The sequence below is a fragment of the Kogia breviceps genome, chromosome 12, assembly GCF_026419965.1.
Source record: "Kogia breviceps isolate mKogBre1 chromosome 12, mKogBre1 haplotype 1, whole genome shotgun sequence".
Lineage (NCBI taxonomy): Eukaryota > Metazoa > Chordata > Mammalia > Artiodactyla > Physeteridae > Kogia > Kogia breviceps.
Window position 1 is genome coordinate 7,470,144 of NC_081321.1, and position 17,284 is coordinate 7,487,427.

Consider the following 17,284-nt stretch of genomic DNA (forward strand, 5'->3'; position numbering starts at 1 on the left):
ATGCAGGAGGAAGAAACATACACCTCTCTTCAGTGGGATAATACAACACCAAATCCTTACCAGAAACATCTGTCTTCCCCCAAAACTTCAGGCAACCAGTTCTACTTATTTAGACCAAGACCTTGTGGTTTATGGGTTTTCTTTTTTCCTGTTCTATGATGAGCCCAAGGTGATTTTTCTAATCTGAGATAACCCACTTAAGAGTATTATAATATGCATAATATGATAATTTTAAAAATGAAATGAAGTGAAGGAGGAGTAAGTAAAAGTGAAAAAGGAAAAGAGAAATGGACTTGACAAATATGTATTACACTGGTTTTCTCTCTGTTTCTCTCTCTCTCTCTCTCACTGGAAAGATAAAGAATTCCTGGATTTGGAAAATAAGTGAAAGAAATCATATATTTTGTGTAATTTTAGTTCCCACGTAAAAACACCCTGCACATTATCTGATAAATACTAAGAAGTAAAAGAGAAAACGTAGGTTGAAAAAACTGGCAAACACTCATCAGCCTGGATCAGTTCTGTCTTTATAATTTAATATTCGTATTAGTCTCCTATTGTTTAGGTAATATATTACCACAGACTTAGGGGCTTAATACAACACAAATTAATTTTCTTATAGTTTTAGAGATCAGAAGTCCAAAATGGGTTCCACCGGGCTGAAACCAAGGTGTCATGGGGCTACCTTCCCTAGAGAGGCTCTTGGGGGCAACCTATGCCCTGTCTTTTCCAGTTTCTAGAGCTGCATTTCTTGCTTTCCTTAGCTTGTGGCTCCATCTTCAAAAGACAGTAGCACATTTTCAAATGTCTCTCTGCTTCCTCCATCATATGGCATTCTGTCCCCCTAATCTAAATCTCACTTATAAGTGCCCAGATAAAACAGGATAATCTCCCCATCCCAAGATCCTTAACTTAATTATACCTTTAAAATCTCCTTTTCCATGTAAGGTAACACTTACTGGTTCCAGAGATTAGGACATAGGCATTTCGGGCAAAGCTGTTATTCAGCCTATGACATTATCCAAAGATAAATTTTATACATTTTTCTGTAACTAGCATTAAGAATATAACAAATCACACATTCATTTTCCCTTCCTGAATGCTTGCAAAATTACCTTAAAAAAATTGTCCTCAGGGCTTCCCTGGTGGCGCAGTGGTTGTCAGTCCGCCTGCTGCAACGGGAGAGGCCACAACAGTCAGAGGCCCGAGTACCACAAAAAAAAGAAAAAAAAAAAATCGTCCTCATCCAATCGTACGTTTAAAGGGAAATACCTTTGAACCAATCATGCTCAAGTGACACTGACAAGAGATAAGGAGATTGGAGACAGCCTCTTGCCATCATCTCTAAAAGATTGTTGGAAGAGAATACATGTAACTAGTTACGAAGTTTGTGGTGTTATATAAGGATAAGAGAAGTATATTATTAACACTGTTCAATTTGGCATTTTTCCAAATCCAGTGTATTCCAAGTTATGATTTGCATTTCAAAGAGTTTGAGTTCACCTTTTCCTGTTACACAGTTACAAGGCCTCGGTGATTCTCTAGGAGGAATGTCTAATGTTAACTCCTTAGTTTACTCAGTGTAGTCCTATCCTGACCCACCTCTTTCCTCTGCTTTCTCTAATGCAATTGCATTGTCTCTATTCCTTGTTTAGGAACACGGTGTCTTGTGACGGTGGTTTTATGTATCTTCTGCATAGGCCCATTAGCAACCTCCATTTTCTTGGGTGTCAAGTGTAAGTACAAAAGGATATCTTCAGAATAATCTATAGATAGGTTACATACTTCATGTAGTGTTATATACAATTATATGTATGTATGTTGGAACTGGAACTTCATAATTTATAAATGGATAAACAAATCAATTAGAAACATCTAAATGACATAAATGATGTAAAATAACGGCTTCCTTATTTAAGTTATGGGACATTTATTTGATATAACTCTCTAAGCACTCAGATGCTAATGATAACTTTTTTTTTTTTTTTTTAAATATGGAACGCTTCACGAATTTGCGTGTCATCCTTGCGCAGGGGCCATGCTAATCTTCTCTGTATCGTTCCAATTTTTAGTATATGTGCTGCCGAAGCGAGCACTAATGATAACTTTTAATGTTCAATTGCATCTTGTCTAACTCAAATCTAATACCCTAGGTCTGTTTGGGGAAAATGATGCAAATAATTGCTTATATCATGATTCAATGTATGAATCATGCTAGTATGCCAAAGCTCGCAATTTGTAAGTTTTCAGTGTAGGCTCTTCCTTTTCTAATATACATTTGTTCTAAATTTGACTTATACGATTATTTTAATATGAGTTTTTCACTTTATACTTGATGAGGTGCCATTTAGTATGTTTAAGGTAAATGTGAGAACTTTGTTTGAGCCAATATTTAACCACATTTTTTTATTCCTTTTAGTCCAAACTGGAGACATGTTTCTATATCTTGCAAATGAATTTTTTATAAAATGTAACAATTACAGAACTGCAGGTTCCAGAAACAGGACTAAGACCCTTTATTATCACTCATGCTAGCACTAATATGCTTAGCAAGACAGAGATGAAGGTTATTGTCTGGATAATACTTATTTCTTGTATGCCTTGGCAAGTCATTTTCCTGTCTAGGAGGAATTAGCTGGCAAAGGAGAAGTAGGAGTTCTGAAATGAAGAAGAGAAGAGTACAAGGTTTGCTTCTGCAAATTACAGGAAACTTGACCTTGTTCATGTTAGCTATGATCTTATTTTGCTGGTGGTTCAGGAATGTTTTAATAATTTCTAGGCTCTCAAGAAGTAATTGTTACCTTGTCTATCTCCTCAGATAAAATTTCACAGCCCAGAATAAGTGTCAGAATTTCCCTTATCTCACCCTATTTTCCTTCTGTACTTTATTAAAATACACATAAATATAAATATATATGGTATATATAATATAGAGGGAGGCATTAAAGGAAGGATGTGTATTACAAAAGTGTCTGGAAAGACCAGGTTCCAACAGGCACCTCTTCCTCTCCATGTAAGTGTCCTTTCACGACACAATTGCTCTCTTGGATCAGGAACCACCGATGTGTACACAGACACCTTGGTACTTGGGAGCCCAAAATGAAGTCTTGCTTGAGAATTTATGTCTTGCTGACCACCTGACATATTCCTGAGAGGTAACTAGCCTCAACAGCAGAGTCTTCTCAGGGTCTCTTTGTAACCAGGGACAAATCGTCAATCATATGTCATCAATAAACAATGTTGACAAGATAGTATAATGTGGCCCCCCAAATCCTCATACCCATGATAACAAAGCTACACTATTAATTTGTATGTTTCATGCCTTGTCCGGAGATCAGTGTCACGTAGGAATTTTAAAAACACTGCTCAGGCTGATTCCAGGCCAGCCTGAATTAATTCTCACAGCACAATAAGGACCACATAGATAAGACTAGAAACCCAATGAAAAGAATTACAAAGGATATAATTATACACTTCATTGAAATGAAAATACAACTGACCTTTATTTATACATGTGTGAAAAGAGTTTCAACATCAAACATAAAAAGATAATGCAAATTCAAATGAAATGGAGAGAACATTCGTATGAGATAATAGAAGATATACATTAGGTTCTCTCCCCTCTACTCTGCTGTGACAAGACCACTAGGAGCATCTCTTGTCCTAATATTTGGTCTTTGACCCCTTCCCTGACACAGGGCTCCTGAAACGCTTGTCAATTCCTAAGTGATAAGAACACTAGGAGCATCTTTTGTTCTAATGAGGTGACCCTGGGTGAGCTCCTGTATGGGGGCTGGCCGCCAGCAAGACCACACCATGATTAGAAGCTTGGAATTATCAGCTCCACGCCCCAGCCTCCAGAGAGGGGAGAGGAGCTGGAAACGGCATTAACAGTTGATCATGCATGGGACTTCCCTGGTGGTGTAGTGGTTAAGAATCCGCCTGCTAAGGCAGGGGACACGGGTTCGAGCCCTGGTCTGGGAAGATCCTACATGCCACGAAGCAACGAAGCCCATGTGCCACAACTACTGAGCCTGCGCTCTAGAGCCCGCGAGCCACAACTACTGACGTCCGCGTGCCTAGAGCCCGTGCTCCGCAACAAGAGAAGCCACCGCAGTGAGAAGCCTGCGCACCGCAATGAAGAGTAGCCCCTGCTCGCCGCAACTAGAGAAAGCCCGCGCGCAGCAACGAAGACCCAACGCAGCCAAAAATAAATAAACTAAATAAATAAATTTATAAAAAAGAAAAAACAATTGATCATGCCTATGTGAGGAAGCCTCCATAAAATCCCAATAGTGTGGAGTCAGAGAACTTCCAGGTTGGTGAACACATCCACACTGGGAGGGTGACACAGCCAACTGCAACTCCATGGGGACAGAAGCTCTTGAGCTCGGGACCCTCCCAGACCTCTCCCAATGTGTCTCTTGACTTGGTTGTTCATCTGTACCCTTTATCATACCCTTTCAAAAACTGGTAACTCATTTCCCTATCAATGAGCTGCCTTAGCAAATTAATTGAACCCAGGAGGGAATCATGGGAACCTCCAATTTGTAGCCAAATCAAACAGAAGTTGTGAAAACCTGGGGACCTACTACTTGCATCGACATCTGAAGGGGGGGGCAATCTTTGGGACTGAGCCCTTGACCTGTGGGATTGTTACTTTCTTCAAGAAGATTGTGTCAGATTGAATTAAATTATAGGACACTGAGCTGGTGTTGTGGAGAAGGGCGAGGGGGGTGGTGGTGGGGAAACCATACATTTGGTGACCAGAAGTGTCAGAAAAGTCAAGGTGATTCACAGGAGAAAGGCTTATAGAAGGAAAAACTGAGTCTTTTCTATACAATTTGCATCGGCACACATGGAAGGTAATTTGGAAATATCCAATACAATTTAAATGAACAAAACTTTGACCCATCAACGTATCTTACAAATATACTTACACATGTGTGAAATTATATATAACTAAGGTTCTTTATTACAGTACTTCAGTAATATCAAAACATTACAAATAGTCTAAAATAGAGAATTATTCAAATAAATCATGACATATCCATACAGTAGAACGCTATATAACAAAAGAATGAAAAAGCTCTTTATGTACTAACACAGTATTCTGTCCAAAATATATTTTAAGTGTTAAAATAAAAGGTGAAAAACCATGTAAAAAGATTGTTACCATTTGTGTAAAGGGGAAGGAGGGGATTTTATATTCATTTGCATGCAAAGTTCAAAATATCTCTGGAAGAATAGAAAAGAAATGGGCAAACCTGACTACCTTGGGAGACTGGAATTGGGTGAATAAGGAAACAAGAATGGCAAAGAGCCTTTTGCTGTGCATTCTTTGTAGGTTTTAATCACAAACATAATCAGGAATGTGTAGTTCTCTTTAGTCTATGTTGAAGGTTTACTTTGTTATATGCCAGTATTTTATCAGGAATGGCTGTTATCGTCTGAAGTGTTCCAGGGGTCCACTACTGCAATGAAGCAACAAGAAAAACTCATCCAACAGGACAGAGGACGGCTCAACTTCACACAATGGAAGAGAAACAATGGCCTGCAGATGAAATATTGCCAAATGTTGATGCAGAAGTCTTTCAGTTCAGGTAATTGATACAAAATCAGTTTCCACTGCGTGGATACACATGTATACACCAATTCCTCAAAACAACTACAACAAAAAACCAGTGACATACCTTTTACTCTTTGTAAAATTATAGTCAGGATTTCATAATAGGAGAGACATACTTTTGATCTACTCTTCAGTTCAATCTCATATACATACATATATATATATATATATATATATATATATATATCAATAGTATGTGGAAAATACTGAGGTTCCAAGAAATACAGATAAGGAAAATATACAGTCAAATGTCAAAATGGAACGTGTGAGATTAGTAGGTAAGATTAAACAACAAAAAAAGCAACATATTATGTTTTATCCAATCATTCAAATTTACGTGTTATCTTTAATTAGAGCTCCAAATGCCTCAATTTATTTAGTTTAGATCTTGCTTTAGATTCAAATTTAGATATCTCCTGAAGCAGAAAATTCATTTTGAAAATCAGGGTACTTACAAAAATTATAACAATGCAGGGTTCAGCTCATTTTTTAAAATTCTGTTAAGTGACTTTGGTTTTATCTTTTTCATCCCTTACAAGCATTTTAAACCTGTCTATTTCTACTTGTTAATAGTGTATTGTCGAGTACTCTATGGTTACTTAACTAGTGTTTAATAATACTAATACATAAAATTTAGAGAATTAACTTCCCCGTAGTGGATATCATCTTAGTAATTGTCAATAAAAGAGGTCAAAAACCTACCATAGCTCCTTCTGAATTGAAATTTTTTCAAGTAAATGTTTAAAGAACATCAATGTTTTAAAATATAACAGACTACTGAAAGCATGAGTTAGGCCCACCTCTGAGCCATCAACCTTAAATCAGTGACGATATCCATTTTGGAGACTTACAAATCCAGCATGTTCTCAAAACCTTTCAACTGCCACTTCAACACTACTTATGCTATGACTTTAACAATATTCAGGATACTGATTAGAGTGTATTTCAGACAAAGGATATTGAAGAGCCTTAAATAACTTGACATCTGTGCCATGGAAACTGATAATGAACTATTTTTGACCTTAAGTAGAAGGCTTTTCTCTAATAACTAGTGTTCTGGCAGATTCGGTGTCTTTCCCTCTATAAAACTGTGCCAGAAACACTTGGTCAAATTTCTGCTCTTTGGTTCCCCTTTTATACATTTGAGCATCCTTCTTTTGTGAATACATTCTTAACACAGGTTCTGTAAAACTGGTTAAACACTGTGGCTTACTTCTTAGTTATATCAAAGTCCTAAAATAACATATTAGTCACTTGTGTTTTTGTTCACTTTTCCTCACCCACAAATTTTAAAATCATTCCTCAAGGTGCATTGTTTGTTCTCTCCGTTCTGTGCGAAAAATTTTCATGTTTTACTCTCAAAATTTAAACGTCAACTTGAGGCTTATTATGCTACTCACCTAATTAATTGGGAATGTAATTATTATTATGCTCGGTACATTCCCAATTAAATTGGGCCAATAAGATTAAAAGACATGAAACGATAAGCAAACAAATGAAGATTATAAATGATGTAAAGTTAAAAGGAGGAAAGATTTCTAAAAATAGAGTAATCAGATCAATTATTATAGAGGAGGAACAATTTGGGAATAGATATTCTCAAATTAATTTTATCTTAAACTAATTCTTAGAGACCTACTGCACTTGGAAATAATTGTATAAACCTTACTGTATTCAGCCTCAAAGCAGCTGAAATTGGTAAGTACTGCATCATATGAACCATTGGGTTAAAAAGTCCAGCTTTACTGGGAGTGACACAAGAGTTCTTTTGAGAAGATATGCTACTAAGATTTTTACAATAACTTTAATAAAATGTCTATATTTAAAGCCCGTAGCTGCAGCCCTTGTCCAGACAACTGGATTCTCAATGGAGAAAGTTGTTACCATGTCTTTGAAAACTGGACAATTTGGCGCACCAGTAGAGAGGATTGTTTGAAGGAGGGATCTAAGCTTCTACAAATAGCAAAGAAGAAATGGTAAACACTGTTTTATGGTTTCACATCATTCTGAAAATACCATATTACCCATTAAAAGAAAAGACTGGTTCTCATAGACAGAATTCCTTGATACTCTCTAACAATGGTAGACTTGTTGAAAAAGGGTTTAACACACAAAGTAAGAATTAGCATGGCTTATTTTCCTTTTAACTGGAGAAACAAAAAACGAGATGGTTATTCAAAAATCAAGGAGAATATGTTAGTTCGATGTCCTTTGTTAATCAAAAAGGGGAAAGGGTAAGAGAAATACCGTTTTGTAACATGGTAACCCACTCCAAGACATGCATACGTTTTAAATGTCTTATTTTCGATACTGTAGGGAAGTATAATAAGCTATAACAATTTTGTAATTATCAAGAAAAGTAGAAGTTTAAAAAGTGAGGTGATGTCATGAAATGGAGAGATTTATTAAAATAAGCATTGGCTAAATGAAAAGTTTGATTGACCTTAAATCTAGTTTACTAACAACTTAACGAGCAAACAGATGTTTCCCTGAAATCATTCTACCCATAAATTATGTGCGAAGTAGAAGACATAGTTACACATTTCTGAATTTATTAAAAATGTATGCCTACTATATACAGTAACTAGTCAAAGTTCATTTTTGCAAGAGTAATAGTAGAACAATTTGTTAAGGCTATGTAATAAACCAAGGCAACTTGGACTAACTTATTACAATTATGGGTTCACACTATTTTTTCTGTGCAAGTTTAGTGACAAAAGTTAGAAATATTTCTTCTCACAAAATATGTCTACAGTTAATTTGCTTCTGGAATCTTCTAAACTATTTCTCACATTGAAATATCCTGGGAAAGTCATATACTATATGCCAAATTCTGAATCTGTTAAAACTGTTTTGATACCAGATGCCTAATTTTTCCATAGTCCTTAACACCACATTGGTCATTTAGCAATAGGGAAAAAGGTGTCCTTTCTTTTAAAAATCCTCTCTCTCTCTCTTTCCAGCTCTCAAATTCTAATTACTTCTGTGGAAACAAAATACCACACTTTATATTTCATGGTAATTTATCGGGGTTTTTCTGGTAGTACCCGCCCCCATCCTCGGTTCGCTGTTCAAGTCTTGTTTCTTATAGGACTTTATCACTGGCAGCCTGAGAAAGATCAAAAGAAACTATGATTACTGGGTGGGACTGTCTCAGGATGGGTCCAGCCAACCCTGGCTTTGGCAAAACGGCTCCTCTCCTTCCCCTGATCGGTAAGTCTCTGAGGGAAACATTCCAAGAAGAATTAGACACCGGAGGGAAATCAAAAGTTCATTTTATTTTATACCTTGCATTTCCTCCAGAAGACATAACCAGCGTGTTAATTTCACAGGTTTCTGACTGGAATCAAAGCCAAGATAATTTAAGAATGGCTACATGACTTCTAAATTTTCTTCGTCTCAGCCCCACTGCCGTTACACTGTAGCACATTCACATGAAAATTTGAGTCTGAATGAACAATATTATGTGATTATCAAGTACATTTCCTTTGTATCATTTAAAGGCTAGAGTGCTAAGGGCAAGATACTATAGTAATTATTAGGCAATTTCCATAGTAAGCTTTCAGAAAGAACTGGGGAGGCTGGTCAGCAGTGCCTTCGTATTTTGCGAATTAAGAATCAGAAAAGGGATTCCAAATTAGAGCCTATCCTTTTGTATTCAAGCTTTTTTTTTAAAAAAATGCTGCTTGTTGAAGTAATATTTACATACTTTATTGAGAGAAAATAGTTCTGTTATTGAAGAAGAAAGGCAAAACTACCACAAGAGGGTGACAGATTAAAACAAAAAGAAAAGCTGTGCATCTCTCATTTTATTGCCCAGAGGACATTGCCATAAGCCCAACACCTAACCTCAGGTACACTGACTTGCGTCTCCAGGTCACCAATACAGGGACCCCAATCAACTAACCAGGTCTGTGGATACTTCAGAAACAACAGCCTTTCTTCGACTAACTGCAGCATTTGGAAATATTTCATCTGTGAGAAATATGCGTTAAGATCTTCTACCTGGAAGAAATTTTGCTTGAAGTGATTGCTCCATTACGGTAATACCTGCAACACATCGTTGGAAAACCTGCAACAATGAGTTTAAGAGCCAGCGCAGAAGTAAACCAGTGCAAGCGTTGTGAAACCAGCTACCTGAGACACAAACCCTATCTTGCATTTACACTTGGTAATATTCCGCAACATTTTCCAGATGTTCCTTTGACATTGTTCAAATTAATTACCAAGAATAAAATCGGTTTAGAGCAACAGAGGACAAAACCCTTAAGAGTGGAAAACAAGCTGAAGAAAAATCATTTCTATTTGTCATTTTTTTCTTCCTCTCTCTCTCTCTCTCTCTCTCTCTCTCTCTTTTTAATTTAGAGTGACTGTGAACTCCACAGAAAAATCTATAAGTCACTGGGGAGATGATGCAGTTTTAGCTGACTGAGACTCTTTTTAATAAATAAATAAATGTGATCTTTTAAACTCACTGTTTGCCAGATCTTTCTGTGCATTTGCTGGGTTTCCAGATGGAAACCAGCATTATGTTATGTTATTGGACCAGTCGGATGGGAGGACAGAGATATGGATTTTCAAATTGGAAGGAAGACAGGCTGCTATCTGCCGCCTGTAAGACAATACCATTTTTAGGACTGCAGAATTCTGCTGGAGAGAAGAACAACCAGAGCTACACGTAAGTGGAAGGAATAGTAGGCTGTCAATATCAGCGCGTCTCCAGTAAAGAAGAGCTGCGAGCTTCCTTCCTCCCCTCGCTGACCATCCCCACCACGCACAAATCAAAACACTCATGATATGGATCGTCAAGGTTAACGCTCCAGAACTTTTAACTACATCTCTCTGTGCCTCAGTGTCCTCCTTGAAAAACAATAATAGAACTTGCTTCAAAATATTGTTTAAGAACTAAATTATTAATATATATAAACTTGCTGAGAACTCTATCTGTTCTTGCTCTTGTTACCTGGACCATTAGTCATCTCTAGGCATCAACCTCATTTCTGTATTCCAGATAAAAATGACCCCTTTGCTGCTCATGTTATAAGAATATTGAGAAGATAAAGTTTATGGGTAAATTGTCACCATGTATCTGGAGAGAGTATCTGTCTTAAAGCCAATAAATCTATAGACAATCTCTGTCCTAGGTCTGCGGACTCCTTGAAGCATGGACGAGCTTGTCCCCCACAGACAATGGATGTGAAAGGGTCTTATGACTTACAGAAAGGAAAATTTCACTAATTATTGTTACATTACTTTTCTACCACTTACCTCCCATCCCTAGAACAACACCTTCCCATTCAGCAGATTCTCATCAAATATATGTTAAATTCAATATAATTTTGCTTACTCTTTCATTTCTCACAAGGAGTAGCTAAGATACATTAGCTTCTCATCTTTCTCTCCTCATAAAAAAGACGCCACTTAAATAAATAAGATGAAATAAAACCTAATTCACTGAGGCAGTAAGAAATCACTTAAGTGAACCTGGAAGTCTATTGTAAAAGATGACCTCTGAAGGTGACATTCCTTCAGGGATGGGAAGGGCATGTTTTTGTGTTTGTTTCTTTATTTATCCTTAACTTGGAGCTTAAATGGTGGGAATTTCAATAAAAAAGGATTATTCTCTCGTTTTCTGCTGAACCTAGAAAAGGAAAATAGCAAAGAAAACACAGTATAAGTTGTCCCCTGTGGTTTTTACAGCTGGCAACTCAATCTAATAACCTGGAATAAAGGGGAAATAATAGCAAATTTTAGTAGCAAAGACTGTTTGTCTTCAAGATTCTTCAAAGTATTGTCATAGAGCTGTGTTTAGAGAAAGGATAGGAAGCATTTAATAACTCCTCTTAGAAGAAGTACAATGAAGCCAGAGGCAAACATCCTACAGCTGACGTCATCCGCCAGCACGTGATGCAGTATTTACAAGTCCGAGTTTTATCTACAGAGCAGCTGGCATAAGCCTCTACAGATTTCCTCAGTGGTGATATTGCTCTCCACACAGATGGTATGGGTGGAAGATTTTTCCTTGCAGTTTGCTTTTGGCCCAGAAAAGCAAGGCCTTTTTCAACACAGTGGTAAAAGACTGGACCTTAACACCGGGATAATCCGTTTCATATCCTAGTCCCACCAATAATGAACTGGATACCTGATCCATCTCACTAAGTTCCAGATTCGTTTTTAAAAAGGGAAAGGACAGGAAAAATAAAATCCTGTCCTATAAATGTAAAGAGGCTTTTTTAACATGCTCTATCCAAAGGACATTAAATGTATGAAAAGAAAAACTTTGGTAATATTGATAGAATAATAATAAGTATCATTAGATTCTAAAACTCTATTCATACAATGAAACTTGTAGAAGAAGTTATGTACACTTGAAATCAGATTATGCAGCTTTTTGTATTCTTCGAAAACCGCAAGAATTCCATTAGAAAATATTCGACTCCCAAATACTGAGGGCAACCCTGAGGCAACCTTCTAGACCTTTCTATGTACTTCACAATCTGCTACTATCTCTAAAGTAAAAACTCCCAGCACACTTCTCACATTTCCTGCTGTTACAAGGCCCCTGTCCTGTTTCCTGTTGATAAATTTTAAGAGCTGGTTCAATATCCTCAGGAAAAGAAATAGCTCATTGTGTACCCTGGGGAACTCCGATCTACCGGGAAAGGCCATGTTCCTCATTTAACATTTCCCCAGTTTCTTCAGAATTACCTAAACACACAAGAGCCTAGAAGAAAAAAAGTTTTCTCATGCTGGAAAATCCATTCACAGGGTGCTACCCTCTCTGATTCTCAACGGAAAATTGTTCTCAGAAAGTCATATTATGATTATTGCCTATTCTTAAAATTAAAAAAAAAGTTTGTGGAGTGAATGCTGTGCCATATTCCTTTCTGTTCTTCTGAAATATTTGCTCATGTCGTGATCAGTACTGTGGATTTTATCAGGTAGATGAGGAGGCTGAGGGCAAAGATGGAGAGGAATCAGCTCAAGAATAACAAACGTCAGATACGTGCTGTTATTTTTCCTCCCTCACCATCTAAAGTGACACTTTCCCTTAGGCTGCAGATCTGGAGAGAAAACATTAATCATCACCCACTAACCAGGCAGCTAGACTTGTTAAAGCAATGACGTTTAAAGAGACACCTGTCATCCAGCCCTGAACTAGTCTGCAGTCATGTAAGACGCCAGGGGTCAAAACTGAATGTGTGCCACCTCAATTTTACTTAGTTCACAAAATCATTTGACTTTCTCAGATTAACCATATTTTCTTTCTGCAGTAACAAGGCTTAAATAACACTTAATTGCTTAACTAAAGGTCTAATCCATGTCTCTCGTTATGTGCTTATTATATCAACCATGTTCACTAAATATCTGCACCCATCATGGAAAATATTTAGTAATATCCACAGGCCCCCAGTGTAAGGGGTCTCTCTATAATTTGTTCACGAATATAGGTCTCTGAAGAAGGTTGTTTATGCTTGCTTTCGCTTCCCTACGTTTAAAAACGAAATCCCTGGGCTTCCCTGATGGTGCAGTGGTTGAGATGCAAGGGACGCGGGTTCGTGCCCTGGTCCGGGAAGATCCCACGTGCTGCAGAGCGGCTGGGCCCGTGACCCATGGCCGCTGAGCCTGCGCATCCGGAGCCTGTGCTCAGCAACGGGAGGGGCCACAACAGTGAGAGGCCCGTGAACCGCAAAAAAAAAAAAACCCAACTAAATCCCTCCTCTGCTTTTCTACATATTTTTAATATCCCTTACATTTTACATTGCAATGTAGATTATGAAACTAATTCCACATGTACCTCATTTCAGCCAACAATAACACCCTGAAGAAACTGTAAATATGTCTACTTTATACTTGATGAAATAAGTTTTGTGAAGTAAAGGGATTTGCCAGATAATAAATTACAATATGGGATCTAAAACTTCATTTGATGGCCACAAATGCAGTTCTTTTTGCAGGACACAATAAACCGATACAAAATTTGATCAATGCTGAAGAAACTTCCTAACTAATTAACAGAAAATTGAAGGGAAAATTCTTTAGGAAGAAATCTACAAGCAACGATTGACAAGTGACACAGTCTTACAGGAATAAATACAAACATCTCCCCTTTATCATGTATTTGCTAATTCAATGTCATTTCACCATGAGATAGATGTTTACTGAAAATAAAACTGAAGCATCCCAGTTTCCACTGTTGAAAAACAAAGAATGATAATAGATTATCCTCCCTAGTGTTAAACCCCTAAAGTTGATTTATCTCTAAGTCGATGAAGTCAGTGGTTGTGGTGGTGTTATTTGCAATGATTTCTGTTATGTGCGTGCATACTGTCCTGAGCTAGGGGCACCTGCACAGAAGCCAGCTGTGTATGCAGATGTCACAGTGTCTCTTTCACTTGCCATGACCTGATTGGATAACTCACGCTATCACAATTCGGCTGTGATCTTTAGCCACACATTGATGATATAAACGTGCCTCAAAAGATTTAAAATTTTAAATGTTAAAACCATCCTCTTGAAGACAGCATGCCTCTCCAAGACTTCTTATTTTTCTCAAGTAATGAAATAATCAGTACTCTTGTAGAGTCCCCACGAACTCTCAATAAGGCACACACAACCACGACACTGACTGCTCTCACATTTTGAAGAGCATGTTTACGTTGAATTTTTCCCCAAATCACAAGTCCATTCTAAATCCACCAACACTTTCCATTATTTACATGTATTATTATCAAATCATCAGTACCTGGAAGGTATAAACAGGGGTTAAATGGAAGGAAAAGCAACGGAAACCACACTAGGCCAGGCGCACATAAAGCGCTTGACTTTTGTTCTGCAGAGCAGAAATCTTCCACTTCTCTGCAGGGAGCCTGCAGTTGCAGTTGTAGCCGGAGAACCACTGGCCTCCAGGTCCGGCTCAGAGAGGCTCATGGAGCCTCTGCAGCTTCACCGTGGCTGCAGATCTTTCACACGCGCATCGCCTCAACTCCCTGCAGTCCTTGGAGAAAGCCTTTCCATTAAGGATGGTCACACAGTCCCGACTTCTTAGGCTGGTGAAATCTATTATAATCTCAAACCTCAAAAAAAGAAAAGAAGAGTTCATTTTATCATCGTTTACTTCTAAAATACAAAAGTACACAGGGAGTGTCCTAAGCTTGATAAAATTATAGACTAGACACCCATAATGGGTTAACTGGACAGATGGGGTCACCAGAATCTTTCCTCTCAGCCCCTCAGTTCCCATACGCATTCTTAGAAGCACCAGGTCACCCAAAACAACAAAAACTATTTCGAACTAAAATGAAACTACACGTTATAATCCAATTTATCATTCGATTTTACTGCCATCTGAAAAATCATCTACCTTCTGTGACTCAGTTTATTTAACTGTAAACAATAATCACATTGAATGTGTACTACCTCCTGGAAAAATAAATCCTATACAGTTATATAGAAAGGTGTCTGCTCAAACAAGGCTTTAAGCTGTAATATATTTTGATATAGATATTAACGTTTACTGGTCTCAGACAATATACCACACACATTCCTATCTAAATGCTCATATAAGCAAAACTAATCCTTGATAATATTACTGTTTATATTGTGAGTAAATCTAGTCTCAGAGACTGTATTTTGAAAGATGTACTCCCCATTTCACTGCACAGAAAACCAGGAAATCTGAGGTCTTATACTGTCTCTGGGTATTGACAAGTTGTAGAGTCGTGCGACCTTAGGCAGGTCGCCCATTACAACCTGGGCTTCAGCTTATTCACCCATAACAGAGCCCTCTCTCTCCCTCCCTCTCTCGCCCTTTCTCTCTGAGAATCCCGGTCTGTCTCTCTCGCTGGTTTGTGAGCCATTCTGAGAGTAAGTACTATGTTTTATTCACCTTTGGAAGTCCTCCCACAGACACAGTGATAGTTTCCTTTATATCTGTCACTCAAGCCAAAGCTCTCTATTAAATGCCTTTCCCATGAAATGTGCTGAAGGCTTACAGTTCATGGGAGTAAGGAGCTCCATCCATCCACAGCCAGGCTTTGCCATTGCCGTTGCGGGATAGCCCTGTCCAATAAGAGTAGAAAAACTCAGAGTGGCTCTGCGGCATGGCAAACTCCTGTGAAAGGCACACAAGAAAACCTTTAGCTTGAGAACTGCTATATACATACAGAGATGTGTAAGGCTGGCCCTCACTTTTAATATGAGAACAACACCTGAGTCTTGCCCCCATAGATGATAGTACATTTAAGAAAAATAGTGTCCATGCTGAGGTCAGTTAATTTGTCCAAGTTAAAGAATTATTTTGTCTTAATAAGCATAGACTATATGCTGATGTTCCAAAACCAAGAATCACATCAACCAAGATTTATAAATGACCCATTATTTTCAAGTCACAGGATTAAACAAGATTGATATAAAAAATATGGGATGTAGAGATGTGGAGTGATTCTGGAAACTGGAAGAATCTGGAAGGAAAAGTGTAGGAATGGGAAGTAATCTTCATGAATACATGTGAAAAGGACTGACCAGGAACGAGAAAAGAATAATGAATATACTTTAATGCAAAGCGGGGTAAAAGAAAAATTTATAAGGCTGATTTATGTCTCGGACTAAGAAGGGAAAAAAGAGAAATGTTTCATATATATGCATATACATTTTTGTGTATTTACATATATGTAATTCCTTTTCTACTGTCCATATTGAAAAATGTTTAAAGTTATTTATTTCCTTCTATATCATCTCACTCTTTAACACAGAAATTATCTAAATCTTTTATCATTATCCATTTTTATACCTTCCTTTTCCACGATACTATGAGTTCCTTAAGTTTCTTAAGGACTTTGTTTTATTCATTTTCACATCCTCAATCCCTCGGATAATTAATGGCACATATTGGTTCAATAAAAGATTACTGGAAATATAAATGAAGCTATCACTAAGCGATAGTTACAGAATAGGCATATCAAAGAAACTGTAGTTGAAAATATTGTTTCCATGGAGAAAAGGGAACCCTCTTGCACTGCTGGTGGGAATGTAAATTGATACAGCCACTGTGGAGAACAGTATGGAGGTTCCTTAAAAAACTACAAATAGAACTACCATATGACCCAGCAATCCCACTACTGGGCATATACCCTGAGAAAACCATCATTCAAAAAGAGTCATGTACCAAAATGTTTATTGCAGCTCTATTTACGATAGCCAGGACATGGAAGCAACCTAAGTGTCCATCAACAGATGAATGGATAAAGAAGATGTGGCACATACATACAATGGAATATTACTCAGCCATAAAAAGAAATGAAACTGAGTTATTTGTAATGAGGTGGATAGACCTGGAGTCTGTCATACAGAGTGAAGTAAGTCAGAAGGAGAAAAACAAATACCGTATGCTAACACATATATATGGAATCTAAGAAAAAAAATTGTCATGAAGAGATTAGTGGTAGGACTGGAATAAAACACAGACCTACTAGAGCATGGACTTGAGGATATGGGGAGGGGGAAGGGTAAGCTGTGACGATGTGAGAGAGTGGCAGGGACATATATACACTACCAAATGTAAATTAGATAGCTAGTGGGAAGCTGCCGCATAGCACAGGGAGATCAGCTCTGTGCTTCGTGACCACCTAGAGGGGTGGGATAAGGAGGGTGGGA

General features: G+C 37.7%; 2 protein-coding genes and 1 non-coding gene across 3 annotated transcripts in view; 1 reads left to right on the forward strand and 2 right to left on the reverse strand.

Annotated features, from left to right (window-relative positions):
• Positions 1 to 9,794, forward strand: LOC131767409 (C-type lectin domain family 9 member A-like). Its single transcript, XM_067008725.1, is given in 6 exon segments — positions 1 to 91; positions 1,656 to 1,736; positions 7,458 to 7,586; positions 7,589 to 7,605; positions 8,721 to 8,842; positions 9,506 to 9,794. Coding segments are annotated over 6 exon segments (594 nt in total). The 3' UTR covers positions 9,660 to 9,794.
• Positions 1,989 to 2,096, reverse strand: LOC131767553 (U6 spliceosomal RNA). Its single transcript, XR_009338757.1, has one exon. It is a non-coding gene; the product is annotated as a U6 spliceosomal RNA (small nuclear RNA).
• Positions 9,325 to 17,284, reverse strand: part of LOC131767393 (C-type lectin domain family 1 member A) — a 24,456-nt gene continuing 16,496 nt past the window's right edge. The window contains exons 5-6 of the mRNA XM_059082669.2: positions 15,625 to 15,743; positions 9,325 to 14,706 (exon numbers count right to left, since the gene is read on the reverse strand). Coding sequence (XP_058938652.1) covers positions 14,547 to 14,706; positions 15,625 to 15,743 — 279 coding nt within the window. The 3' untranslated portion in view covers positions 9,325 to 14,546. The remainder of the gene's footprint in view (positions 14,707 to 15,624; positions 15,744 to 17,284) is intronic.